The following is a 27,213-nucleotide window of genomic DNA, read 5'->3' as shown; positions in this document are numbered from 1 at the left end:
GACGGGGAAAAGGCTATGGGCGGCTGCCTTCCCTGCGGTTTTAGGCTATTTCTAAGGGTTCTTTTCACGGAGATTTTTGTTTCCTTTAGTGTTTTAATAGTTTTTTTTATGATAGAATTTTTTTGTTTCCTTTAGTGTTTTAATAGTTTTTTTATGATAGAATTTTTAGGTTATTTTTTTAAGATGAAATTCTCTCTTCTTTCTCTTCGTGATTCCTCTCGAAGAGAAGCTATTGGAGATAAGAGGAAATAAAGGGAATGAGAACGGAGAAAAGAACGAAATGAAGGAAATATGGTTAGGAATGGTCTTATCCTGAGTCACGAGTGTTAGCGCGGATTGTACGAGCCTGTAATGCGAATTGTAAAGAGAACAGAGAGTAGGAGAGGTGAATATGTTTTTTTATTGTTTATATGTTTGATTTATATATAATGAAAAGATAAGTTTATGTCTCTTTATAACATATTTTTTTCAATAGGTATGACATATCTCTATTTTGATTATTAGAGTTTATTTTATAGTAAAACTAAACTCAGAAATAGATAACAGTAACTCAGACCAGTGACGGCTAGCTGCCTATCTATTTGACTTTTTTTAGATGGTTTGATCCTTGTGGCAAGTCATAGAGATTGACCATAAAGACTCTTTTATATTCAATCTAATGTAGAGTAAAAGATTTGGTGGTAGCGTAAATCTAGTAAGAAAACTTCAGAACCAAAGCTTATTAAGGACACGAGTAAATATTAGTAGTAAGTGTTTAAACTTCTAAGACAAATAGAAACGGTAGGATAAAAAAAATACAAAGACTGATAGCAACAAGCATTTGGATATCATAGAACATATTAATCCCTATAAACAAAACCACCATATAGAAAAAAAATAACTATATAAAAAAACAAGGCACCAACGTCATGGGAGGCCATAGAGCCGATAGAAGGTGTGCAAATATGTTATAAAGATGATAAAGAAAAAAAGCGATAGTGAGCGATCAATGAAAAGATCTCAAACCACGGAGAGTCTTTCAAGTCTGAGGATAAATATTTATGGTTTGATAAAAGAGATCTCTTTCAAGGTTTAAAAGAAAGAGAACTCTTTTGAAGGCTATGTTTGAATAATTTACTCATTTACTTGTTCTACTATTTATACTTGTATTACTCTATGTTCACATAGACCTTAGATGGACCAGAAAGTTAGTAGGCAATCTGGTATGATACTGTAGCAAAAATAGTATTATTAGATTATTATTGTGATTTTGGTGATTAATAATAATATAGCTATTGGAACTAACATGTTTGTCAAGAATATATATTAATAGGTCTCATAGATATAATACATCAAGAAGTCATCACAGCCGGAACAAAGTTTGATTGAATTAAAAAAAAGTCTCAGGAAAATTGACCTCACCAGATGGTACGGTGCAGAGAAGTTTGCACTCACCAGAGTATTTTGTCCAAAGGCAAAGTGAAGGCTGATGACTTCACCGGATGGTCTGGTGCTATATGTGTTGAACTCACTGGAGTATTTTTGACAAAAAGGGAGAAGGCTGAGGACCTCAAGCCTGATAGTCCGGTGATCTACACTGGATAACACTGAAGTATTTACTGCAGAGAAGAATGCAAGTGCAGAAGACTGAAGATCAAACAGCCAGATAGTCCGGTGCTTGGTTTGTGCACGCTGAATTATAGCACCAGAGTATTTTTTGCAGAAGCGACTACAAGTGTTGAAGAATGAAGAACAACCCACCAGAAGGCCTGGTGCTCTGAGGATGAATGCACCAGAGCATTTACACAGTGAGACTCAAAGGCTCGGATGGCTCAAGATAACTCACTGGAAGGTCCGGTGATAGATTTAAAGGTACACCAGAGTGTTTAGTGTTTATAGAGGCATTGAGTAAAGTTTCAACGGCTAGTTTCTAAGGTTGTACTCACCAGATGATTTGGTGTTAGTAATATTCTCACAGGATCATCCGGTGTTAACAGCTTTTCTGAGTCCTGAGAAAATAACTAGTTGACGGAATTGAGGCTATAAATACCCTCTCCACTCAGTCCTTTAAAGGTGTAGTATGCTGCTGAAGTCTAGAAGAAACTCATACACACTTGAGAAGAAATCTAAACCACCAAAGTGCTTAAAGTGATCATCTAAGGCGATTAAGCACAAGATTAGAGACTGATTAGTACTTATAGGCCTAGAGTGAGTTGTAGCTAGGTACTGTAGCTTGAAGAAGGGATCAAGGAGTGATCCTAACTTGTACCGAGAGGTATACCGATACCTTAGAGTCTTGGTGACTCATCGGTATCTTGGGCTTTGGTGGCTCAAATTTATTGATCCTCTGACTTGATGTGGATCAGACACGTGTACGGGGATGAGGAGACCTTATTTTGTTGGCTCAAACTTTGAAGTGATCACGACGGCAGGTGACCGGAAGAGAGACTAGTGGTGAGACCTTGCCTTGGTGGATTGGTGACTCATCGTGTTTGAGACCTTATCTTGGTGACTTGGTAGCTCAAGAGCCGCGACCGAAAGAGACTTAGCAACATTGAGCATATCCTTTGTGGAGCTCAAACGTGAACTAGAGCATTCATGCCATCAATACCACGGGATAAAAATTTCTTGTGCCGAATTTATCTCTCTACCTTATTTACGTTTCCGCATTTACATACTTGCAATTTACCTTACTAGAATAGGTTGCAATCCTCTTGAGCGGTAGAGTAGACACATTAGATAAACTTAAAGCACATTTAGATAGAAATTGAGATAGATTTATCTTGTGAAGTTTTTAGAGTCAATTTAGTTTAGATTTTTAAGTGTCCTAATTTACCCTACCCCTCTTAGGGTGCCACCGTTCCTCATAAACACAAAATCTAATGATCAATTAGACACTCATTGGAGAGGAATGCCTCCCTGGAGGACACCTATTGGGGAGGGATGCCTCTCCGAAGGGTTATGGATTTGTCCCTTCATCATGTATAAATCTAACATGAGTGCAATGAGAGAAACAAGAGTTCATTCTCTACTCTACTCTACTTTATTATATTGTTTGTTGTCATTTACAATATAATTCAACATGTTATCACGCACTTTGGCTCTCGACTTCACTAATCGGCCATCGTCAACAATGCACACTAGTCTTTGATGCATCTCGCAGAAGGCGAAACAGAAGGTCCTGGAGTGTCGATTCCTCGGCGGCAACCACACGAATAGCGGAGGCAGTTGACCACTCCAACCTCTAAGCACAGGAGCCATCCATCACCATCGAGCACCATGAGCCAATCTTCAACGGAAGAACGGATGAACAAAATACTCGGTAAGCAATGCCACATGTTCTTCTAAATTCAGAAGATAATCTTACCATTCCATGCTGGAGGATCCCTCGGATCCAAGGCCAACGACGGCTCTTCACAGCAGTGCAACCGGACAGCAGCTCTTCATAGCAGTGCAACCGGATGGCGGTTCTTCACAGCAGTGCAACGGGTGAACTCCTATCGCAGGGATCCGGAGGGACCCCTTTGAGATTCGGCCGGGGAGATGATTCTGAATCTGTTTGCGGGTGAAGTAAATGGGCGTAAATGCGATGGCAGGTGGAATGGAATGATCGAATGCATAATACAGTAAATGCGCTGGAGGGATTTTTAGACAGGTTCAGGCCACACTGAGCGTAACACCCTACTCCTGTGTGTATGTTATAAATGCACTGAGAATGTCTCTCAAGGATGTTGTTGGTTATAAGAATGTTTGTCTATCCTGGAGCTTCGGGCTCTTTGTTCTTCGGTGGTCTCAACTTCTGTGCTTGTACTGGGGTGTTCTTCTGTCTTCGGTCTTCGTTCCCGTCCGAGAGAGAGAGAGTCAGAGAGCTGGATCCCTCCCTCCTCGTTTCCATCGGCTCCTCTTAAATACTCGCTGGCGGTAGTGTGCCCCAAAAGGGAGGGCACGAGTTCCAAGGCGCCATAAATGGAAAAGTGACGGCGGGGTTGAAAACGCGCCCCCCGTCCGGTCTCGGTCATCATGATGACGTTGGCAACGGGCGCCGCGGAGAGGGCCCACCGGGTAGCCACAGAGCAGCCCGGCGTGCCCGCCCGGTCTTGTTCGCCTGACACAACAGGGCGGCAGGCGGGGCGTCTTGGGCCTCGCGATGCTATCTCGAGGCGCGCTGGATGACGCGGGATGGGACCTGTGCATTAAATGTCCCCACGCCCTCCTGCCAGAATGTGACAGGGACTGACACTAAGCGTGACTGGAGCAGTTGGAAGTGACAGGCCGCGCGCCCTCTTAAATGCGGCATCGGGCCTTTCACGGGCTGACACCTCACCGCTGGACCTCTGTGGGGGCCACCGGCGAAGAACTTCTTAGGCCATCGGGGAACCGAGTGCTCTGGGGTCACTGTTCACATCCTCGAGCACTCTCTCCCGAATATGCCATTTCTTGGTCCTCAGGGAACTGAGTGCTCAGGGGCCACTGTTCACGGCCCCGAGCACTCTCTCCCGGAATTGACTGTTCAGATCCTCGGGGAACCGAGTGCTCGGGGGCCACTTTTCGCAACCCTGAGCACTCTCTCCCGGAACTACCTTCCTTGGGTCCTCGAGGTACTCGGATGCTCGGGGGCCACTATTCGCAGCCCCCGAGCACACCCTTCCCGGTACTCAGTTTTTCTGGTCGTCAGGGGACTTGGGTACTCGGGGGCCACTGTTCATGACCCTGAGCACTCTCTTCCCAGCACTAGGTCTTCGCAGATCATCGGGAAACTCGGGTACTCAGGGACCATTGTTCATGACCCCGAGCCCCCTCTCCCAGGACTTAGTCTTCTCGCGCTTCGGGGAGATCATCCCCGCGGGAGGTGCCACGTGGCAACCTACTGGTCTGGCCTCGGGACTCGGGGACCCCTGGTTCCTGTGTCACCGACAGCCCACGAGGGGACATGCGATGGGACCTGCCGCATTAATTGTGCCCACGCCTTCCTGCCAGGCGGCGGCAGGGACTGGCGTATTCAGTACGACAGGCGTGGGGTGAAAGTGGCTGGATGTGACCGTCCACGCTCCCCATTAAATGCTGCATCGGGCCTCCCACCGACCGACACCTCATCGTGGAGTCCCTGCGGGGTCCACCGGCATGGGGCTTGACGGGTGTTCGGGGCTCTCTGGGTGCTCGGGGACCAACTGTTTTTGGCCCCAAGCGCCCACTCTCGGACCTTGCTTTCCTCGGGTCCTCGGGGCTCTCTGGATACTCGGGGACCAACTGTTCTTGGCCCCAAGCACCTACTCCCGGACCTGGTTTCCCTCGGGTCCTCAGGGTACTCGGGGACCAACTGTTCTCGTTCCCGAGCACCCACTCCTGGACCTTGGTTCCCTCGGGCCCTCGGGGAGGTGGTCCATAAGGGAAGACGCCACGTGGCACTGCGCTGTCCTGGCCTCGGGACTCGGGAACCCTCGGATCCCATATCACCGACAACATCCATGTTATAGAAGCGAGTTACTCATCTACTGCTGTAAGGTCTGCATCATATTGGTGATTATCTTCAACGTGTTTCCCAATATTTACATGTACAGAGACTAAGTATCTGGCAGTGACTGTATATCACCCATTTTCAAAATAGAGACCAATACTTTAGCAGTGATTTGTTTTCACCTGTCATGAAGATCTACACCAATAATTATTTAATACTCATATTGAATTTTAATTTTGCATTATTACATCATATTTAACATGTACATAGTCTATGTCTTCGGCAATAACCATATGTCACCCACTTCCTTAGAAGTGGAGTCCGATGCATTAGCAACGAATTTTCGTATGTCTTGTATTGAAGGTTTACAATTAAATGTCACTCTTGACATATTTTTGTTCATACTTTTTCTTAAATAGCAAAAATAAGTGCAAAAATATTTTTGATAGATATCTTCTATAATATTGATAAAACACAATGCAGTGGAGAGTTTCTCGTCCACTATTATGAGGTCTACATTATTTTATATATCAACATGATGACTACCTTCAACATGTAGACTATGTTTTGGCAGTGATTATTAGATCACCTATTCCCTCAAGAATGGAGTCCAAAACATTGGTAACGACTTTGTCACATGTTCTTTCTAGAAGACTACATCTATATTCAAGACTCATCTTGAATTTAAATTTTGCACAATTACAATATTTCCATACTATTTAATTTACTATCTTGGTAAATTAATTGAATACATGGTTATGGCTCATATTTTCAACAAAGAGTCTAATAAACCAGCGTTAGATAGTCGGAACTATCTAACTTGGGCTATGAATGTAAAAATCTATTTTATGTCACGAGGACTCATTGCAGCAATAACTACACCTCAACTTGAAGCCTAGTGATATTTGGACAACTCAAATTTGTTGCCTTATATTTTTAAGGCACCACCTCCATCTAGATATGATGGAAGAGGATCTACATGATCTTTGGACATCATTCAGAAAGCACTATAATCAGCAAAAATGTTTTTCTTCTGCCAGAAGCAATATGTGAATGGCATGTCATTCGTTTTCAGGACTATAACTCAGTGGTGGATTATAACTTTGCTATTTATAAGATCTAGTCAAATTGTGTTTCTATGATCAACTATTAAGCGTAAATTTTCATCTGACAAGGGTAATGACATTTTCAAGTAAAATGGCCACAATGACAACTTGCAAGTTTGTTATAACTGCGGATGTACAAATTATCATACTAAGAAATACCGTAACCCTAAGCATGTGGTTGATCTATACCTCACATCTGTTGGAAAAGAAACACAAGGGGATAAATTGAAGCTCACTTCAAACTGGGGAGAATATGGAAGAAAGTAGTTCTCAATATGTTCCTCAAGAGCATTACAACAACATGATGCAGCAGAAACTAGATGACTTCCTCAATAAAAACAATATACTTATGGAATTCAATTTCCAAGACATGTTTGAGACCACAATTAGTCTCCCAAATCCTAAGAATTGTTATAAGTCTATTTTGGTACTACCAAATATTGTAATTTGATTGTGGTCATTATTTGTATCTCCAAAAGATACTATTGATATGAATTCTATATATGATTTAACTCTGATTTACTCTATATAGATTTATGGGAAACAATCAGATGAAGGAGAAAATATGTTTAGTGGATATTTGTAACACTAGTACAAAATCAGGGGAGAGAAAATATTTTCATACTCTTCAAAAAGAGGCAAGGAAATATCAAAACAATCATTATGCGTGATACATTGATTGTTGGTTCTGATAGAGCCACAATCATTCTTTTAATGGATACTCAAATTAGTAATCAAGGATACACTCATGTATCTTGATTCTATATCTACCCTATTAAATTACAAAGATATCTGTCAAAATAGATTCTATTGGAAACTCATAATGACAACAATGATGAATATTTTCTCATTACCATTATTGATATGACAAGCAAATGCTTGAGAAATTTCCTTCAATGCCATCTGAATTGTATCATACATACATCAATCACGTAACACATGTTACGTTCAAGATAATTATTCAGAATCTTGATTAAATTCAAGATTTGACATGAACACATTGGTCATCCTAGTTTAAGGATGAAAAGAAAAATTATCAGTAATTTTATTGATCAACAACAATGTTATAATATTCCCAAAATCTTCAGATTTTATGAGCACCACATGTGCCACAGGAAAATTAATCTTATGGCTCTCTTACCTTAAAATTAAATATGAGCCACTCATTTTTCTTGAGCACATTCAAAGAGATATATATTGTCATATTCAGCAATTATATTGAGTATTAAGGTACATTATGATGCTCGTATATGCATATAAAAATTTATTGCTCAAATTAAGAGCAAATTATCCTAAATATAGGATAACATTCGTTACAAATAGACAATGTTGTTGAATTCAATTCATGGGTGTTCAATGATTATTGTATAGCTTAGGTATTAATTTGGAGCATCAAGTACCTTATGTGTATATGCTCAAAATATTCTAGTTGAATCTCTCATCAAGATAATTTAATTAATTGAACAGCCATTATTTCATAATTACAATTTATCATCCTCATGTTGGAAATCATGCAGACTTACACACCGCAGATTTAATTCAAATAAGACCAGCTACAAATTATACGGCTTCCCCATTGTAGTTAAGTATGTGGAAATGAATGTACTTGATGTCGCCTAGAGGGGGGTGAATAGGCGTTCCTAAAATTTAAAACTTCGCAGCGGATTAAAACAGACCCAGATACTCCGGTTGAGTCCAGATACTCCGAGATCCGGAGTATCCGATCTAACCCGGATTATCCGGCCTATACAGGAGCGCGAAATCAAAGTAAATTGAGAGAAGTTTTATATGATCTAAAGGTCACTACAGGTCCTACCAGGTGTATAAGCTTTTTATCAACAAGAACCTACAGCTAGAGACTCACAAGCACAGAGATTGGGAAAATCCCCAAAATCCCCAAAAGGAGACAAAGAATTTATTCCGAAGTTCGGTCACTCCACAAAGAAATATCTATATCTCCGTTGAGGAGCTCACAAAGAGTCGGGTCTCTTTAAACCATATCCTCTCCTAGCGACCACAAAGATCAAGCTAGGGATTCTTACTCAATTTGATGGTGGATTACAAAGTTCCCATTGCACTCCACAAATCTTGGGTGCTCTACAGGCGACGCCTTGCCGTCTAGGAGCACGAAGCTCCAAGGGTAAAAGACTGCGAATCGAAAGCTTGACGATGACTCGAATGCTCAAAGATTTACTTTTTGCTTTCAAGCTCTCACCAGACCCTAAATCTCAAATCTAGCAAGAAACAAGGCTCTAGATGGGGTTTGGGAGGGCTCTTCAATGCTTTAGATGTGTTTGTCCACAAGTAGCTCAGCAAAAGCAACATCATTCAATTGGAGGGGGAGAAGAGGTAGTTATACCCCCTCCCCGAAAAACTAGCTGTTATTGTGCTGGTTGATTTTTACCAGAGTATCCGGACTTTCCCGGAGACTCCGGCCAGCACAGAGACTCGAGCACAGAACGCTGTCAGAAACTAGTCGTTACGGCAAAATTTGAACTGACCTCGGAGACTCTGAGCTTGCCCGGAGACTCCGACATTAAATATTTAACCCCAAACTGTGAGGCTCTGGTGGAGTCTTACTCGGAGACTCCGGCTGAAACACCAGATCCCGGAGTATCCGGTACTACCCGGAGACTCCGACATAAAAATATTTTAATAATTAACCGAGACTCTCTAGCGAAGTCTCATTCGGAGACTCCGACCAAAAATGCCAGACCCCGGAGTATCCGGTACCACCCGGAGACTCCGATATTAAAACATTTTAAAGATTAACTGAGACTCTCTGGCGGAATCTCACCCGGAGACTTCGGCCAAAAATGCCAAACCCCGGAGTATCCGGCCCAACCCGGAGACTACGGACTCAGGCAACTCAGCCCTTTTTTCCGGTGTCCGTGGGTGATTGTGTCTTTCATCTTTTGGTTCTAAAAGGGCACTTTTAGCATTGAGACACCAACAAGACTATCAAATGAATCCCCCTTGATAGTACGACATTTCTAAACTCAAATTCAAAAGATAAAATTAATTAAAAACTATTGAGCGACTACAATCCGCTTCTCTTTTCTTTTTGAGGGATGCCATCGTCCATTAAATTCACCAATGGGACTAAATACTGTTCACAAACTCAATAAACTCATTAGTCCCTTAATCGTTTGTCATTAATCACCAAAACCCACTTAGAGGGCCTAGATGCACTTTCAGGAAATCAAATAAATATTTCTCATCTGCGATAATTCAGTCACATTGTAGTGATATCACCACTGCAGCGTACACCAGTGGCCCTCGCAGAAAATTAGAGATCTATATGAGGTATATTTTCTGTCAATCATGAAATAACTCATACCCTTAATAGTGGGGACTTATTCACAGCCTAATACGTTGATGAGGACAATTTTCATGTATCAGGGGAGATCAAAAATACCATAAAGAATGACCAAAAATAAATTGAAAAGTCGCATGCGTTTAGTCCTTAAATATGGACATTCAGTCCATAGATCCACGTAATAAATAATCTGAACATAAAGTTCCAAGATTCATAAATTTGTAACACATTGCAAATTATCTTTCAGATGTATTTACTGACAACAAAATGTATCACTAAATCATATCTTCACACTCAATGCGTCAGAAAGAGTGGAGGTATCTAATAAAACCACTCAACTCCTAAATACAAATAAGAGGGAGAGAAGTACGATCACAAGGGATAATATTTTTTATAAGCATCTGCGAAAACAAAATGATTAATGCAAATTAACCTAAAGTTGATTGACAAATTATAGATACTCAATATCTAAGGTCTATGGATGTTCAACATCCACGGCCCAGCACAAATGTGCCCACTATTTTAAGGCCCTGGAATATCGAAACATCCGTACTCTATTGTTGTGGAAATCACGATGAGTTGAAAAGGGTTAATGAAATATCCACAAAACTATATTGATTCTAGAGAATCATACAATAGTAAGATTACAATTATCGATAAATATTTATCCTCAAAAATTACAAAAGATCTTCAACTGGATCCATGCCAAAGTTCATGGCCATGGTAGAGTGCTTTAAGCGCTCGGACTAGACCAGATAGAAGGAAACAATTGAGATAGAATTGCACTCGTTCAATAAAAAGAGAGGTATTTACCACAGTAATACCTACTCCTCAAAATATCCTCCTGTGGGATCAAAGGGTTTTCGTCCGCAAACAGAATGAAAACAACGAAATGATGATACAAAACGAGGCATATAGCACAAGGGTTCACACAGAGACCCGACGTTAATTTTTGATGAAACATACTCTCCATTAATAAGTGGAATAATGTTCCAATATTTAATATCATTAGCAGAATCTGGTCCAATATTTCATATATATATATATATATGTATATGAAAGTGTCTAAAGGACTTGAAATTCTAAATTACAAAGTAAATCGTAACATGTATTGTGTAAAGTCACTTTATGACTTAAAACAATCGGATAAAATATGGTACAACCGACTGAATAAGTTACTTCTACACAATGACTACTCAAATGATGCTTGCTCATATGTGTTTACAAAGAAATCCTCAAAAAGATTTTGAATCATCTTAGTGTATATAGATGATATCAATATCATTGAAAATACACAAGAAGCACGCAATCATATTAAATTGAATTTGAGATGAATAATTTGGGTAAAATCAAATTTTATTTAAGTCTAGAACTTAAACATATTCCTTTAGGAATATTTGGATACTAATCTGCATATATCAAGAAGATATTGAAGGAATTCAATATGGATATATCATCCAAATACATATGCGTCAATCTCTTAAAATGGATGAAGATCCATTCAAATCCTAGGATAATGATAAAGATATATTTGGATATGAAGTTTCATATTTTAGCACCTTTATAGCGCTAATGTATCTTGCAAATTGTAACACACCTGATATTGCATTTATAGATAACTTGCTAGCTAAACATAGTATAACTCCAATAAAATACCATTGAGCAGGAGTAAATGATATCCTTATATATTTCTTAGGTACAAAAGAATTTTGGTTTATTCTACCAAAAACTCCAAAATAAAACTATGATTGGATATACAGATACTGATTACTTATTTGATCTTCTTAATATCATATCATAGATATACTTTGTATTCTTATATGGTGGGAAAGTCTTTTCATGAAAGTAATCAAAATAGACTCTCGTGACTACTTCTACTAATCATTCTCAAATAATTATATGAAACATCATACGAATGTATGCCTTCACATAATGATATAACCACACGCAAGAATCATGTGTTATTGATTCATTAGAATCATCTATCATTATCTATGAAGATAATATCGCTTGTATTGTTGAAATACTTTACAAACAATATCATATCATAGTCTTACATATTTATTCACAAAGTCTTTACCAACATATTTCTTTTATTCTTGAAATTGGTATAAGACGACTTTAGGATATTCAAAGTTCGGGAGGAGTAAACCCCTAATACATAACTTGCTATGATCCTCAGATCATAAATATTACACTATTTTCCTTTATGAGTTTTTCCAATATGATTTCTCATATGAGGTTGTTAATGAGTTTTTAATAGCATATTACGATTATTTATTCTCATATTTTTCTCAAAGGATTTTGGTAGGAGATTTCATTGCATAATATACAGATGATCAAATTGATAAGGAAGATGTTATGACACAAATTCTAATAATCAATTCGACACTTGTGAAGGGATGCCTCCCAAAATGACACCTATTGAGAAGAGATGACTCTCTGAAGTGACATGAAATTATCTCTTCATCCTATATAAATCTAACATGAATGCAATGAGAAAAACAAATTTTCATTTTCTACTCTACTCTATTTTACTGTCTGCTGTCATTTACAATATACTTCAACACAATCAATGTACATTACCATAACATACCATGATTAAAAAAAGGATCGATCATCTGTGCTTGCAAGTAGCAAAAGATCAATCATGTGGAGGGGCATTTGTCGCCAAAAACAAGCCTATTCTTTCGCAACGACTCTCTAGCACTGCCAAGTTTTAGCAATATTTGGAAGGTCAAAATTAGTCATCTGACCATTCTAAATTGACAAGAAATTCAAGTGCCTAAAGCCTAAAGGCAGCGTAAAAACATTGTAAACACATCCTTTCCTTTGTGATGTTTCTCTTTTCTGGATTTTGTTTCGCCAGCATGATCCACGATAATAGCATGCAGAAACGTTTCACCACATAAGACTACAGCCCATCAGATGCAACTTACGTTATTTGGCTCGCCGCTCAGAAATCACAATGGACTGCTATAGTGGCTTTTGAAGGGAGAAAACACACGGTTCCTTTGTGCGGCACCACTTTGAGCGGACCGCCCCCACAGGGAGTCGATCACCGTCAATAGCCATTTGATTTGTTGTGTCTGACACCAAGCTTCATATTCGCATCAGCAGCTCATGTCTCGACGTGACAATGGGCATGAAGCCACGAACAGAATTGGTTTCATCTCAACCAAACATCCTTATCCGAAGGGGGCACGGCACGGCAAAAGCACACACGGCAACAGTCCAAGCTCATCACTAGCGTATGGCCTCCTGCAGTGCTGCTAGGGATGAAGGGGTTTTTTTTTTGTCATTAGGTCGACCAAGAACCCACTTAGTTAAACTAAAAATACACTTCCACCATATCAAATAGAGATGCAGATGAACTGAAGTATTGACCCAGACCAATCCACTTGCATCCGTTAGTGCTGCTACACTCCATCTCTTGCAACAGCTGGACCAAGGGGGCTCGAAAGTTGAAACCCTGTTTCATAAGCAGGCATGTTCAAATCATCAACTGAGATCGACACAGGAATTTCATAGGATTCCAGCAGCAACTAATGTGAAATTCCTGCGAGCCCGCTAACACATAAGAATGAACACATCCGAGATTCAACATCATCCGCACGACAAACTTTCACACAATTCTGTTGAGGCAATATGTAGATGATGGTAACAAATCAACATGATCTTAACCGTGTTAGCTCTAAAATATGATTGGGAAGAAACAGGAGACTGAAAGCAACCATCCCACAGTATACACAAGCTACAACCGAAACAGGTTCTAGTCTTGCACACTCTCTGTCAGGCTACCCAAAAGACGATGTCAGCTATAAGCGACCCCCAAGGAAAAAATGCTGGCAATCAAATTGTTCTAACTTGAAGTACTGCACCAACTATCCAGATTGCCCAAGTGGAAATAGCTTACTGATCCATCATAAAAACTACTTCAATAGTAATGTCTACAGCGGAATAGATATTACTAATATTCAAGGTAGTATGTTCCCGTGCTAAACAAATATTTGTGAATGTAGTAGTACCTGACCTGTTAACTTATATGGCACTATTGGCTTGCTGCCTCTAACAAGTTCAAACTGAATACATATGACCGAGAAGGGAAGGCCAAGTAACAACCAACCAAAAACATGTTACATTCCTAAAAAATAAAACAAATCTAGGTGGGGCTAACCTAATCTACAGCACCAAGTCGATGGTTGAATGCACTCATTTGATTTGGACATGCATTTTCTGCATCAATGTCGGAACTGCAAAAGAATGTGGCATGGGAATGAGTAATACCTCATATATAGCTGGAAACTTGTATGCACAGGTGCATATACACGGTCCAGATGCAACACCATAACTGAAACACAGGTATGTCGGTGACTTGTGAAAACATACAGTATGGCAAAAAACGGTTAGCATAAAACAATACTCTCTGGAGGTTCGTATGTCGGTGACTTGTGAAAACATACAGTATGGCAAAAACGGTTAGCATACAACAATACTCTCTGGAGGTTCGTACGCAGCGTATCTAAAACTTAGTGCAATAACAGAATGAAACAACCAGAGATTACATATCCCAAACTAAACATCTCCTACTCCAAAGATCCCAGCAGCAGTGACCTGATGGATGCCATGCCATTCTGTCAAAAAGAATTTGAACATCAGAGGCATTGCCCACTATTCAAATAGAACTAAAACAATAATCATCCAGCCAAACCTTTCAGAATAACCACTCGGAGAAACAGTACCCCCACCGATGTTGCACAAAGGACTCTACAATAACACATACTCGCATAAGGAAAAAAACATATCACAGAAAACAGGAAGCATGCACTCTTAATGTAGATTGAAATCTCACAAGACCAAACAAAAGATAGAGCAGATATCTGATGTAACATTAAGTGGCCAAGTAGGTATCTATTAGAACCCTCCAATAACATATACAAGGCAGAACACTTCACAGCATTTAACCATAGTAAGATAATAGGAATGTATCAAGTTCACATAACACAAAGTATAGTGCTTAGCATAGAAAAGAACATAATAAGAAAAATACGACAGCAAGATCCAGTAAAAAGATTCTCCATGATAGCTGCTGAACTATGGTTGTAAGCATTAACCTGCCACCATACTGAGGTCAAGAAGGTTCATTTCTTTCTCCCACCACGCTCCCTCAGCGTTAGATTGATCACCACTCCAGGACCCACATTGTAGTAAGCAAGTGTAAGGTTGTCTTTGAGGAAACTAGTCCTCACACTCAACTTCTGCTTATTTGCAGGGAGCTGCAATTCTCCAGCAATCTGCTCCTTCAGACTACCTACTGTATCTGACAGTGATTGGACAGAAATCACCAAAACTTGTCCTCGCAAGTTTCCTTCATCAAGGTTGGGTACAGATACCGAGATGCGAGCAGGACCCTGCAGACAAGAGAATAGATTAGCATACCAGAGTCCTAAAATTGCAATATAATTCATCTAAAAAAACTTGGAAAGTAAGGAACAAAAGATAAATGGACCGCCTATTTGAAGAGTCATTACCGGATGCTGGGCAAGGAACTGCTCTGCCGGGATAAGAGCAGCATCATCTGTTCTCTGCCTCTTAGGTTCTGGTTCATCAGGTGGAGGTGGCTGCTCCTCGGCTGGAGGCTGCGGAGGTAGAGGCGGTGCTGGAGGCTGAGGGATTCCAATGGGATTGATCATGGGTGGCATGTGTTGCAGCGGGGGCATAGAGAATGGACGTGGTGGACCAGGCATAAACTGAGCCTGACCAGGAGGCGGAGGAATACTAGTTGGCATATGACCCATTTGGCCAGGCATCCTAATCATGGGCGGCTGGCCTGGTATCTGTTGTTGAGGTGGATGCATGTGAGGCATCATTTGTGGAACTCCAGACATATGAGAATATTGTGGTGCATTTGGAGCAATAAAGCGAGGTACATTAACCAGCGGAAGTGGTTGAGGAGGTCGGGGTAATGGCATGCCAGGCCGGATAAGTGGAGCTGAGCCAGGAATAGGTCTCCCATCAACATTTGAAGAATCGACATGTTCCTCACGACCCACAGCCAATGCTTCAGTGGCAGTCCGACCTATGCTACCAGAATGACCATCCCAAATAACCTGCTTCGGCTGCTCATCCTTTTTCTTCTCAATTTCTGCCTTGACAGCATTAGAGACCTCCTCCTCAGTGGTCCCAAAAATATCAGGGCGAGTGCGAGCAAGACCAACAATGTTCCGAGAAATCTCATCGTCGGGAGCGAGGGTGGTTTCCTTAATCTTGGCCAACATCCTCTCTTTCTGCTCCTTGTATTTGGGGTCAATGAGTGAGATGCGCATGTGTTCCTCCATCTCGCTGATTGGAATCAGCTCCCCAGTTATTGGCGAGACAACAAACTTGGTTGGGTCCCTTTCTGCAGGGATCCTCTCCTCAGGCCTCTTGTAGTTCTTGACAATCCTCATTGGCGGCTCCTCGTCACCAGCCACCTTAACTTGTGTCCTATCATTCTCCTCAAGTCGTGTTGCCCGCATTCCTTCCTCAACAAGTTGCATCTCCTCTTCATCCATCTCCATTTCAACCTCTTTAGCCGGTTCAGTCAATTCCATAGCTTCCTCTTCTCCCAAGTTCTCCATCCTCTTCCGGCGCTTCAACTCCTCTAGAGTAGGTGGCACAGGAAGTCCCTCGAACTCATCATCTGCAAACTCAATTGTCTCGACAACAACAAAATCATGCCAGTCAATCATCGACATTTGCATCCTCTCCTGCTCAATCTCGTCCTCAGCCTGCTGCCTCGCCTGTTCCTGCGACCGGTCCCACTCCAGCCGGTTCAGGCATCTCTCCAGCACCGTGGTCAGGTCCTTCGACCCCTCCCGCAGCTCCTTCAGCAGTCCCGCCTCCGGCTTCAGCACCCTCGAATACGCGTCCGTGAGCGACGTGAAGAACGGGAACATGCTGTGCGTGGGCCGGATGAAGTGGAACTGCATGTTGTTGCTCTCGCGCTGCGCCAGGCTCGTCAGGAAGTTTTTCCCGTTCCTCGCCACGAACTGCGCGGTCAGCTTGATGATGTCCAGCTCCTCCCCGGTGATACCCTCGGGCAGCCGCACCGTGTACAGCTCCGCCTTGGGCGGCACCAGCACCTTGGTCGGCGGCGGCACGCGGAAGGGCGCCGAGTGGTCGGGCTTCGCGTCCGCTGTGGCGGCACCGTCGGCCGGCACTGCGCCATCGGCCGCGGCAGCGAGGGCCGCGGAGTCGGCGCCGTCGGGTTCGCCGCCCGACGGCGCGTCGGCGCCGGGCGGCGCGGAGGCGAGCTCGGAGACCCGGTGCTGGTAGTAGGCGTGGTAGGGGTCGGAGGGCTGGAGGAAGTTGAACTTGGCGTTGCCCTGGTTGTGGGAGATGATGCGGCGCTCGAACTCGGGCCCGTTCTTGGCGACGAAGGTGGCCGTCTTCTCGATGATCACGCGGATGTCGGGGGGCGGGTGGATGATGCCTATGGTGCGCGTGTGGGTGGCCACCGTCGCCGGGGGTTCCGCCTTCGCGCCGGGAGGGGGAGGGGGAGGCGGCGCCTGCAGCTGCTTGTGGTCGGCATCGCTGCCGTCGCCCTCCGGCGCCGGGAGGGTCAGGATGGGGTTGCCCATGGCGGCGGCCATGGGGATTAGGGTTTCGGCGGGTTTAGATCGGAAGGGAGGAGGGTGACTCGAGAGACGGAGGTCGGGACGGGAGGTGGTTTTGTTTGGGCCGGATTGGGTTCGAGCCGGTTCGATTTGATGCGAGACACCGAATTTTTTATATTTAAAAATTAAATATATATATATATATATCTATTTTAAAAAGTTATAAATCTAGACTCATGTCATTTGTTGAAAAGGTGTCATGCCACCTATCGTCTGTTGAAATTTTTTAAGAGTTAGAATATAGTATCCTCAACACCATATAATTTTTAATTTTTCATGATATTTTTAATAGTGTTTTGAATTTTAAAAATATTATAACATTATTTTTATTTTTATTTTAAATATGTTACTTTTTATAAGAGCGACATATCCCTTTCTCTCAGAGTCTAAATCTAAATCTTTTTAAAATGATAGCATATTTTTATAAGTTTTTATTTAAAAATATAAGCATTTGTTTATGAAGATCTACACCTCGGAGCTAAGCGTTTAGCCAAGCGTTTGTTCATGGTGGATTTTGCAACGTAATGAATAGGAGCTTAATAAAAAGTAAAAGTTGTTTGTTTATGGATTTTTCTTTCATAGCGTTTGGTCTGACTTTCTCTTTCACTGTCCTGATTTATAACCAAAACACATCATAATAAGCGAACCACTGTATCTTATCTGCAACGAAGCTATACTTCTTCTCGCATCTCCTCTCCATTAAAAATGACATTTACTCGTATAGAAAATACACCGTAGTCATACAGAAGCCAAGCGTTAGGCTCCGAGCTCCATTCTTTGCCTGACCTTGGTCCTCCCTATGGGTCTATAACAATGCTGTTAGATAAAGAATGGATCAGATCATAGATGATTATCTTGAGCTCCAGTCCGTCGTATAACAAAATTGCAGACTTAGCTTCTATCCACGGTGGGGTGGCTAAAATCGACCCGAACAAAAAGTAGAAGTTGTTTGTTCGCGGCCTTCTCTTTCACTGCCTGAACTGTAACTAAGGCGCATCACAAGGAGCGAACCATTGTGTCTTATTTGTAACGAAGCTATCATACTTCTCGCGTTTCCTCTCCACTAGAAATGGTATTTACTCGTGTTGAAAATGCATCGTAGTCATGCAGATGAGCAAGCCCTAGGCTTCGAGCTGTGTTCTTTGCGTAACCTCGGTCCTTCCTATGGGCTCTATAGCAATACTGGTAGGCATAGAATGGACCAGATCATAGAGTCTTATCTTGAGCTCTAGTCCGTTCATAGCAAAATCACAGATGTAGCTTCTATCCATGGTGGGGTGTCTGAAATTGAACCGAATAAAATGTTAAAGTGTTTGTTCATGGTTTTCTCTTTAACTGCCCTGAACTGTAACCAAGGCACATCACAATGAGTGAACCACTGTGTCTTGTCTGCAACGAAGCTATACTTCTTCTCGCGTCTCTTCTTCATCAGAATGACAATTACTCACGGAGAAGCTATACCGTTCCATGAAATTTGATCATTTTTGTTTATTCAAGTTTTTTAAATAAAATTAGGGAGTGACTACCTGTCTATCGATAGATTATTTACTCCTACATTTATTGGATTTTGTGGCCGTAGAATAGAGATCCAATGGCCCATCTCCCTCCTTGGTTTCTTCTACAACATACCTTGCCCGAATCGAGCACTCCTGAGCACCCTACTCTCTACCGTCACTCCGCCCCTGCCCCACGCATCGGCTCCCCGCTGCTGCGCTGGCGCCGTGGCCGGCACATCTCCACAGTTCCTCTCTCCTCTACCACTCCTCTCCCTTCTCTGCAACCAGCGCTTCTCCTCCCCTTGCTCCCCCATCGTCACCCCTCCCCACCTAGCTCCGACGGCACCCCTGCCTCCGCGCTCGGCTCTGGTGGCGCCACTGTCCCACACACCGGCTCCCCGCCGTCTCACCGGCGCCGTGCCCGGCTTCAGCGCGGTCTGCCCATCTCCATCACCCCTCCCTCCTCTGCCACCCCTCTCCCTCCTTCGCCACCACCGCTTCTCATTCCCGCGGTCCACTGCTGTCACCACCTCCCTCAACGGTTCCAGCGGCGCCCACACCTCCATATCCATCGTCCTTGAACGCCGCCACCACTAACCCTTCCTACCTCGACACCCCTGCCACCATCCCCGCGCAACCGTTAGTCCTCCATCGCACCCGGCTGGCGGTGCCCCCGCCGCCTCGCTGCCCCGCCCCGCGACCGCCACCATTGCCAAGCCGGTGGCCTCCCCCGAAGCTCCCTCTACAGCCGGAGGGCACAAAAATCCTCGACCCAAAACCCTAACCTTAAACAATGGCCTTGCCGGAGATGATGAGGAGCTCGCCGGAGAAGACGACCACCCATTGGTATGTATTATGAAAATTTGATAGATTCTCTCCTATAATATGTCGACAGATAATTAGCAAATTTTATAAAATTATATATGTTTCGTTGCTAATGCGTTCTTCCTGACTATCTGAGCTCAAACCACCTACGTGCATTGGCTTAAGCTTGATACAAAGCTCGAATGAGCCTATGTTAGGTTTCGAGATACGACCTAGACTCCGTCAAAATCGATAAACTAGTAACATATTGATCCTTCATAGTAGGTATGACATGTGGCAATGTCAACTTAAACTTGGTTCGGTTAAACTTGGTAACGTAAGCTCGGCTCAATGAAGCTTGATAATGTGGACTCCATAAAGTTTGATAATGTGATAACGTATGGTCGAGCCTAACGATTCGATCTCAACAAAGTTGGGTGTAAGTGCATGGGCGGACCTGCTGGCCGTCACGCCCAATGAGACGACGACCTGCTGGCCGTCACGCCTGCACAATTCACTGAGATCATATATAGGGTTTGGGGCTTTGATTTCAGAGGAGTTATCACACAAAGTTAACGGTGGAATTTGGACTAGTCTATTTTTATGTAAGATTCTTTTGCATAATGATGCTTGAATTGAATTTAATTTTGCCGATTTTGCTACCTTTTGAATGATTGCCGGGAGTTCTTTGGTGCTACCTGATTCATATTTGGATGTTCCCAACAAGGATTACGGAGGTTGGTAATTATTGTTTCTTACTTGTTCAGTGAAATTTCATTGGTCAGGCTGGATCCAGCCTTTAAGGTCTATTCATGCTCCAAATTTTTCTATGTTTTGAACGTTCATCCTACAGTTGAGTTCTCATCTTGATCCAAACTATGTGCTTCAGTTGTCGGCTTGTACTAAGATTAAAGCACCACTTGTGCCAGGTGATCTACTTGGAGATGGTAAGGTCATACACAGACCTCGGTTTCAATTCATAGACTTCAGTTATCGGCTTGTACTAAGATTAAAACTGAAGTTCATACAGCCTTTTTCAAAAAAATGGACATCGAAGCTTAAAGTGATTTCCAAGATGCAATTGTAGCCATGCTAGAGTAGCTACATCGTAGGTGATGGAATTTAACATTATGGTTTGGCTCCCATGTCCATTTTGAAAAAGAAATTTGAAGAGTGCCAGTTCTTTGACTAAGTCCTCACTTAGTTTTACTTGTGATTCGCAAATGTAAAATTGTGAAGATATGAAGATAAATTGCGATATTGTGTCACCTTTTTGAAACATGAAGCAAAGACAAAAAAAAATCTAGAGTAAGTATTGTAATCTTATATCTATGTAAGATTTTATTTTATATTTGCACTATTTATATTGTACTTTCCGTAAATTTTAAATTTATTTGTTGAATTTACGATGTTAAAAACTTTTAATATATTTTCATTGTACATTTAGTAAAATTTATAATTATATATTGAATTTGTATATTTTTATTTGGCACACTCAACGATCAAATTCTAGCTCTGTCACTGTGTAAGTGTGAGCTCGACTAAATTATCAATGGAGCTCATCTCAGTGCAAGCACAAAATCGAGCCAAGATGAAGCCTTGGGCAGCTCTAGATTCATCTTTTATTCATCTCGTGGAGTTGAGAATTGTGACAGCATTTGTAAAAATTAGTTAAGTCAAGAACTTTGTAGAAATAAAATTATAGGTACACCTAGTTTTTAAGAAGTTGTATGCAGCGGCGGACGCGAGATTTCTAGGCTAGGCATTCGAATGTTGAGGTAACCTAGAGAGTTCAACCAAAAATTACAAAGGTTCATAGCGAAAAAATCGTAATACAGTACAAATTGTTCAAACTCAGAAGTTAAGAGAAATTAGAAAACAAACTGGCCAATTTAACTTTATTCATCATCCCCTTGCTCTTGCACGGTAGTCATGTGTGCGATCTGCGTCTTGCGCCCACTGTGGGCCCTCGGACGTGTGTGGCGTGCTGCAAGAGCTGTTGTCGTGCCTGTGGCCCTGCGCCCCAACTGAACGAGAGAGAGAGAGGCACAAAGCATAGCACTGCACCGAGAGTCGGAGAGGACGATTGGACGGAGCGCAGAGAGAGGACAAGCTTGATTCGTGAGATATTTTGGCCCATGTAAACATATGGGCCAAAAATAACATTTACCTTTATCATTTGTAACTCATAAAGTGATACCGCATCCTAATCGACTTTATCCACCAGCACACAAAAAAATCCTATCGTATGTTCCAGATATTTCATCGTGACGCTGGAACCACAAAAGTCATTTTATGTGCATATATATATGCTATAACAAAAGCCAAATGGACGTAGCGTCTGCTGTCTCAAGGACAAGAGTGGAGGCACAATGTGTCATTAGCCGTAAGTACGTCATATTTTATAAGTATTAGATTTAATTTTAAGTAATTTTATTTTGAAATATTAGAGTATTTGGGTTCGTCAATTGGATGAGATAAAAAAATTTAAAAGAGAAAAAATAGATTCGTAATTGAAACATACTTCTTCCTCTAACATGTGGAGCCACATAGGTGCCTAACCACCTCATCTACTCTTAGGGTAGCAGCCCCAACCAACTCCCTCGCTCTCCCAACTATCTTTCACTCCCACTATGCACCATGAGCTCCCCTTCTCTCTCAAATTCTCTCTCTTTTTCTCTCAATTCCTCCCTCTAGAAGTCAAATCGAGGTACGCATGGAGTGTTCATACGATCACTAGCTCATAAGTTTCTCATCCATCCAATTATCCAATTTATTTGTGCTTTCCCAAAAGATTTGAGCTGTTCTTGATGTTCTTGGTGTTTTTGCTTAAAGCATAAGGAAGCGCGATTGGACTCCTCTTCTCGAACTCTTCTCGAATGATTTCTCCGTTTCCTTCATCACCCAGTGGTCACCAGCCTCCACAAGCACCGTGGGTAAGTCCCTTAGGCTTCTCTTGGCACGAATGCGTGAATTGGTGGATCAATTTTGATTTTAGAGCTAAGTTTATAGGGTTCTCGAGTTCTTGAGCTTTGGAGAAAAAGAGAGGATTCAGATGAGATTTGTGCTAGGAATTGTGTTGCTAGTTGGTGAGTGAGTTCTAAACTCTGTGAACTATCCCAAGCATGTTTCCTTTTGGTTTGAAGAGGCTCGCAAATCAAATTAGCCGAGTTTCCCCCTCGAAGCAACCTCTCTAGATAACCCGGATAGTTCGGGTAGCCCAGTGAAACCCCCGATGATTGTGCTAAAAAATCGTCAGGGTTTAGGGTGTAAGTTGAGTCTATAATCATTGTATTGTGTATATGTATGTTTATGCAGGATAGATTTAACATGCGAGTCTAATCGGCCGAGAAAGATCATCGAGAAGTGCAAGTCTGCCTAACCCGGATAATTTGGGTTAAATCCAGAGGGTCCAAGTAATCCGTAGTGCTTTTAACCGAGCACCCTCGCCTGGAGCCTCACCGGATAATCCACCAACCTGGAGAGTTTGGGTTAAACCTGGAGGATCTGGGTTAATTCGATTTAGATTTAGCAGAGAACCCTCACTCGTAGCTTCACTCGGACATTCCCGCCTAACTCGGAGGTTCCAAACTCAGCCTGGACCTTCCGAGTTAATTCAAAAATAGCTAACCGAGAACACCCATCCGGAGTACAACATGGAGGTTCCAGAACCCAGATGTTCTGAGTTTGACATAGAGTCTCTGACATCCTATTAGCTTTTCGAAGTCGTTTAGATTGTAAAATTTGCTATTATTTCACTTGTCTTGCATTTTTAGCTTGTTGTTATGCATATTAGAGCATATATTGTTACACCTCATTCATGCTCATCATTGCATATATTCTTCTTTAGTAAACGAGGATCCGGAGCGTGACACGTGTGTGGTTGAAGGTGACACCGAGCTACACGGGTTCTGTAAATTCTGTGTGGGTAGCATCAATCAGCCGTCTGAGCAGCAAGTCAAGCATCTAAGCATGTTCCTTCCATTGATTTGGATCATATATGTCTAATGTGATAAAATGTACTTTATGTATGTTATACATGCTATTGAGTCGATGTCGGATCTGGTATGGGTAGAACCTATATTGATGCATCACACCCTGTCTTGAGTTACTAGTGATCCATCTCATTGTAATCAGAGTTTAACTTGATGATGATCTAGTTTAAAAGTTAACCGAAATACTTAGCCATGTATATACTTTTTTTTGGTCGAAGTTGAGCGGTGGTTCAACCCCGTTCGCGAGCTATAGGCTTTAATTACTGTCACATTGATAACAATGTTTGGTTGATGGTGTTGGTCACAATAGACCATGAAGTCTTTTTGGATATCTGCCAACTTTAACACTGGGGCGGTAGTCAATCTCTTCTTGAGTTCTTGGAAACTCTTCTCACAGGCTTCATCCCATTCAAACTTGGCGTCTTTTTGGAGAAGCTTAGTCATTACCTTATTCAATTTTGAAAATCCTTCAATAAACTTGCGGTAATAACCCGCCAGTCCAAGGAAGTTTCTGATTTTCGTGATATTGATTGGTTGAATCCAATCAACCACTACTTAAACTTTTGAATGGTCCACTGACACACCTTCATCTGTTAGAACATGTTCAAGAAATGCCACTTCTTGCATAGTTTGCTGATATTGCATAGTTTGCTGTTGTCGGTATTGAGATTTCTGTCGTTGGCTCTGGCTGTTCCCTTGGGGTCTACTGCCCTGCTGCCTTTGGTCAGAGAACTTTCTTTTCCTTTCCGCCTCAATGGGTGCACGGGCCTCTTCTAGAAAGATGGTCCTGTTCATCAGAGTGTTGAAGTCGGAGTAGATGACAGGCACGAGCTGGACATACAAGTTGCGCTGCAGTCTTTTCTTGAAACGATCCTGCTTTTTCTTATCTGTTGATACGTCTTCTGGGGCATAGCAAGAAAGACAGATGAATTTCTAGATGTACTGGTTTACAATCATTGATCCTTGCTTTAGGCTACGGAACTCGTCAACCTTCATTTCCATGGTCCCTTTCGGCACATGGTACTTCCAAAACTCTTCACAGAATTCCTCCCAAGTGATGCATCGACATCTACTGATGCCTCACAATAATTCTCCCACTATTTTGTTGCGGATCCAGTAAGTTGATGGGTTGCTAGATTCACCCTTTCTTGACCCTCACAGTTGATGACCATGAGCTTTCTGGTAATGACCCTTAGCCAGTCATCAGCCTCTAAGGGGTCTTCGATATTATCAAAAGTTGGAGGTTTGATTCTCATAAACTCTGATATCTTGTTCTGAGGTCCATAACTTCAGTTGTTGTTTCCTGCTTGTGTTATGGCCTCTAGTTGATGGGTTTGGTTGGCCATCACCGCCACTAGGTCATTTTCCGGTGGTAGGGGTAGTAGGGTTCTTTGACTACCGCAATGGCTCTGGTGGACTTCCTGCTCCATTGGTTCTCGGCTTACTTGGGAGTTGGCAACCCTGCCTCTGCCTCTACCTTGGCCCGTAGTGGCACTCCCTCTGGATCCTATCACACTTCTGGTTTCAGATCCACCCTCAGGGGCCATAACGACGAGAGCCCCCTGTCGTTGTTGCTAAAGGCGAGATGATTGCCTGGATGATTTTATCTATTCTCTGTAGATAAGAGAGCAAGTAAGAGTTGTGATGCAGCTAAAAGATGAGGGCAAGCAAGATAAAAGCAAGGACAATCCTTGCAAATCACGCAATCAAGAGCCAACAAGAATCAACAGCAAACACAAGCATCAACAACATGTAATAAACAAACCTAGGACTATCTTTGCTAGGTAACTAGTACAAAAGTTTTTGTTCTACAAACGACAAAAGCATGCTCACCGAGCATCTGACTACAGGGTTATCTACAATAAAAGCTACAAAAGGATCTACTCCTACTGCTAACTAGCCACAACGCGTTGTCCTCACGCGTCATCTGCGGGCCTGTCAGCAGCGTTTCCAACGGCTGACTCAGCAGGTGAGAGGGTCCCTACTAGTGTCGGGGTGGAAGTGGGGTCGAAGATCCTGTCTTTGCCGTTGTCGCTGTCGTGGTCACTAATGAGCTCACGCTCGCTAGGTCCTCTTCCTCCGAGTCGCCGGTGGGTATCACCATGTCTCCATCCCGAATCGGCTCAGCGGGCACTAATCCTCCACTGGCTGCTGGAACTGGTGAGGGGCCAATCCTACCATATGCTATAGCTACTGCTATATGTGCTAGTAGGAGGGGTACACCTGAAAGGATGATGTGTTGGGTATGACTCACGGGTAAACTAAAAGTGCTCTTCCTGGCAGTTGTTCTGACTCAGGAGCCATTCATGGCATTCTGTCTGTTAAGATCTCTGTGATGCGCCCTTACCGCCCTCTACCATCCTTCGTGGTTCCTTACCACGGTGTCTTCAGCGGCTGCGGCCTGGACTCTGGTCTAATTCCAACATCATACGGAGGGCTCTCTCCCGTGTCTCTGACTCCTCTGCCCTCTGGCGACTATCCTGGAATAGCTGATAGGTCTCATTGTGCATGTGCTCCAAGGCATGGAGGTACTGTGCTGTGACGGCCACAGTGGTGTCATCCTCTTCTTCCTCCTGTCATGCATTCTCCATGGCAGTTAGGCATGTACACCAAGCAGCTCTCTGGCCAGCGGCAGCTGGAAGGTGCCTCATGGGAGTGTGTGCCACATCTCTGACACGTCTTCCGCATAGGTGTTGAAGTGCTTCATAGGCTACCAACTGGTACGTGTCAGGGTACCGTACTCCAATGGTGCTAACGTACCACGGTCGCCAGTTGGGGTATCTTGGACAGTCAAAGATTTGCAGCAAAACCTGGCATTTCTGGGATCCATTCTCGTCGTACTCACGCCTGGTGTACTCTGGGCATCGAGTATATCTCAGGCGACAACAAGCTTCCCACAATAACTTGGGAAAGCCCTCCACTCGTAAACATCGCACTGTGTTTCAGTCCTCGTCTTTCATTTGCCGGGGAAAAGAGGACAGCTTAGAACCAACATAAAAATGGTTTCAAAAAGCAAAAGACAAAAGATAAGTATGGAAGTAGTTTTGACAACATAGTTTTTAGAAAAATAAACAATTACGAACAATTCTATCCTAAGGCCACGTCCTACAGCCAAGCATGGCTCTGATACCACTTATGTAAGATCCCAAACCCGGAATCTCCTGTACCTCCTGTATTAGTCTCTGGATCAAGTAGCTGATACACATAATATAACAGTAGTAGTATCATAGTCAAACTTCGTACATAAGTATTATGGTTCATAGTACAAAATGTTTACAAACTATACTGTATATTACAAACCTGGCCGAGAGGCCAACAAAACACAGCGGAAAGCAAAAGCCCAAGCCATAAGCAGCTTAGGGTGCAAACGTGACTTCTAAGACTACTCCTCATCTGAATGA

General features: G+C 42.7%; 1 protein-coding gene across 3 annotated transcripts; it reads right to left on the bottom strand.

The window, feature by feature from the left end:
- Positions 1 to 14,252: 14,252 nt before the first annotated feature.
- LOC133909572 (probable splicing factor 3A subunit 1) lies at positions 14,253 to 17,598 on the bottom strand. 3 transcript variants are annotated; one of them, XR_009908407.1, is made up of 4 exons: positions 15,391 to 17,598; positions 14,974 to 15,270; positions 14,571 to 14,626; positions 14,253 to 14,493 (listed from the first exon to the last, which is right to left on the bottom strand). XR_009908407.1 is itself a non-coding variant. In XM_062352072.1 (3 exons), exons 1-2 carry the CDS (start codon positions 17,491 to 17,493, stop codon positions 15,001 to 15,003), a joined length of 2,373 nt encoding a protein of 790 aa, XP_062208056.1. In that variant the 5' UTR covers positions 17,494 to 17,598; the 3' UTR covers positions 14,253 to 14,493; positions 14,974 to 15,000. The 3 variants fall into 3 exon arrangements, 2 of the variants coding, with proteins under 2 accessions (XP_062208056.1, XP_062208048.1); XM_062352072.1 differs by lacking the exon at positions 14,571 to 14,626; XM_062352064.1 differs by lacking the exons at positions 14,253 to 14,493; positions 14,571 to 14,626 and having other exon boundaries at positions 14,797 to 15,270.
- Positions 17,599 to 27,213: the final 9,615 nt, after the last annotated feature.

This window comes from Phragmites australis, chromosome 1 (assembly GCF_958298935.1).
Source record: "Phragmites australis chromosome 1, lpPhrAust1.1, whole genome shotgun sequence".
In the NCBI taxonomy this organism is placed as follows: domain Eukaryota; kingdom Viridiplantae; phylum Streptophyta; class Magnoliopsida; order Poales; family Poaceae; genus Phragmites; species Phragmites australis.
The sequence above is the reverse complement of the archived record's forward strand: the minus strand, read 5'-3'. Positions and strand labels throughout refer to the sequence as shown.

Coding starts and splice junctions, on each gene's coding strand:
- LOC133909572 (XM_062352072.1), bottom strand. CDS start 17,493: ATGGCCGCCGCCATGGGCAACCCCATCCTGACCCTCCCGGCGCCGGAG. Junction 15,271..15,390: donor AGTTCCTTGCCCAGCATCCG/GTAATGACTCTT, acceptor TCTTGTCTGCAG/GGTCCTGCTCGCATCTCGGT.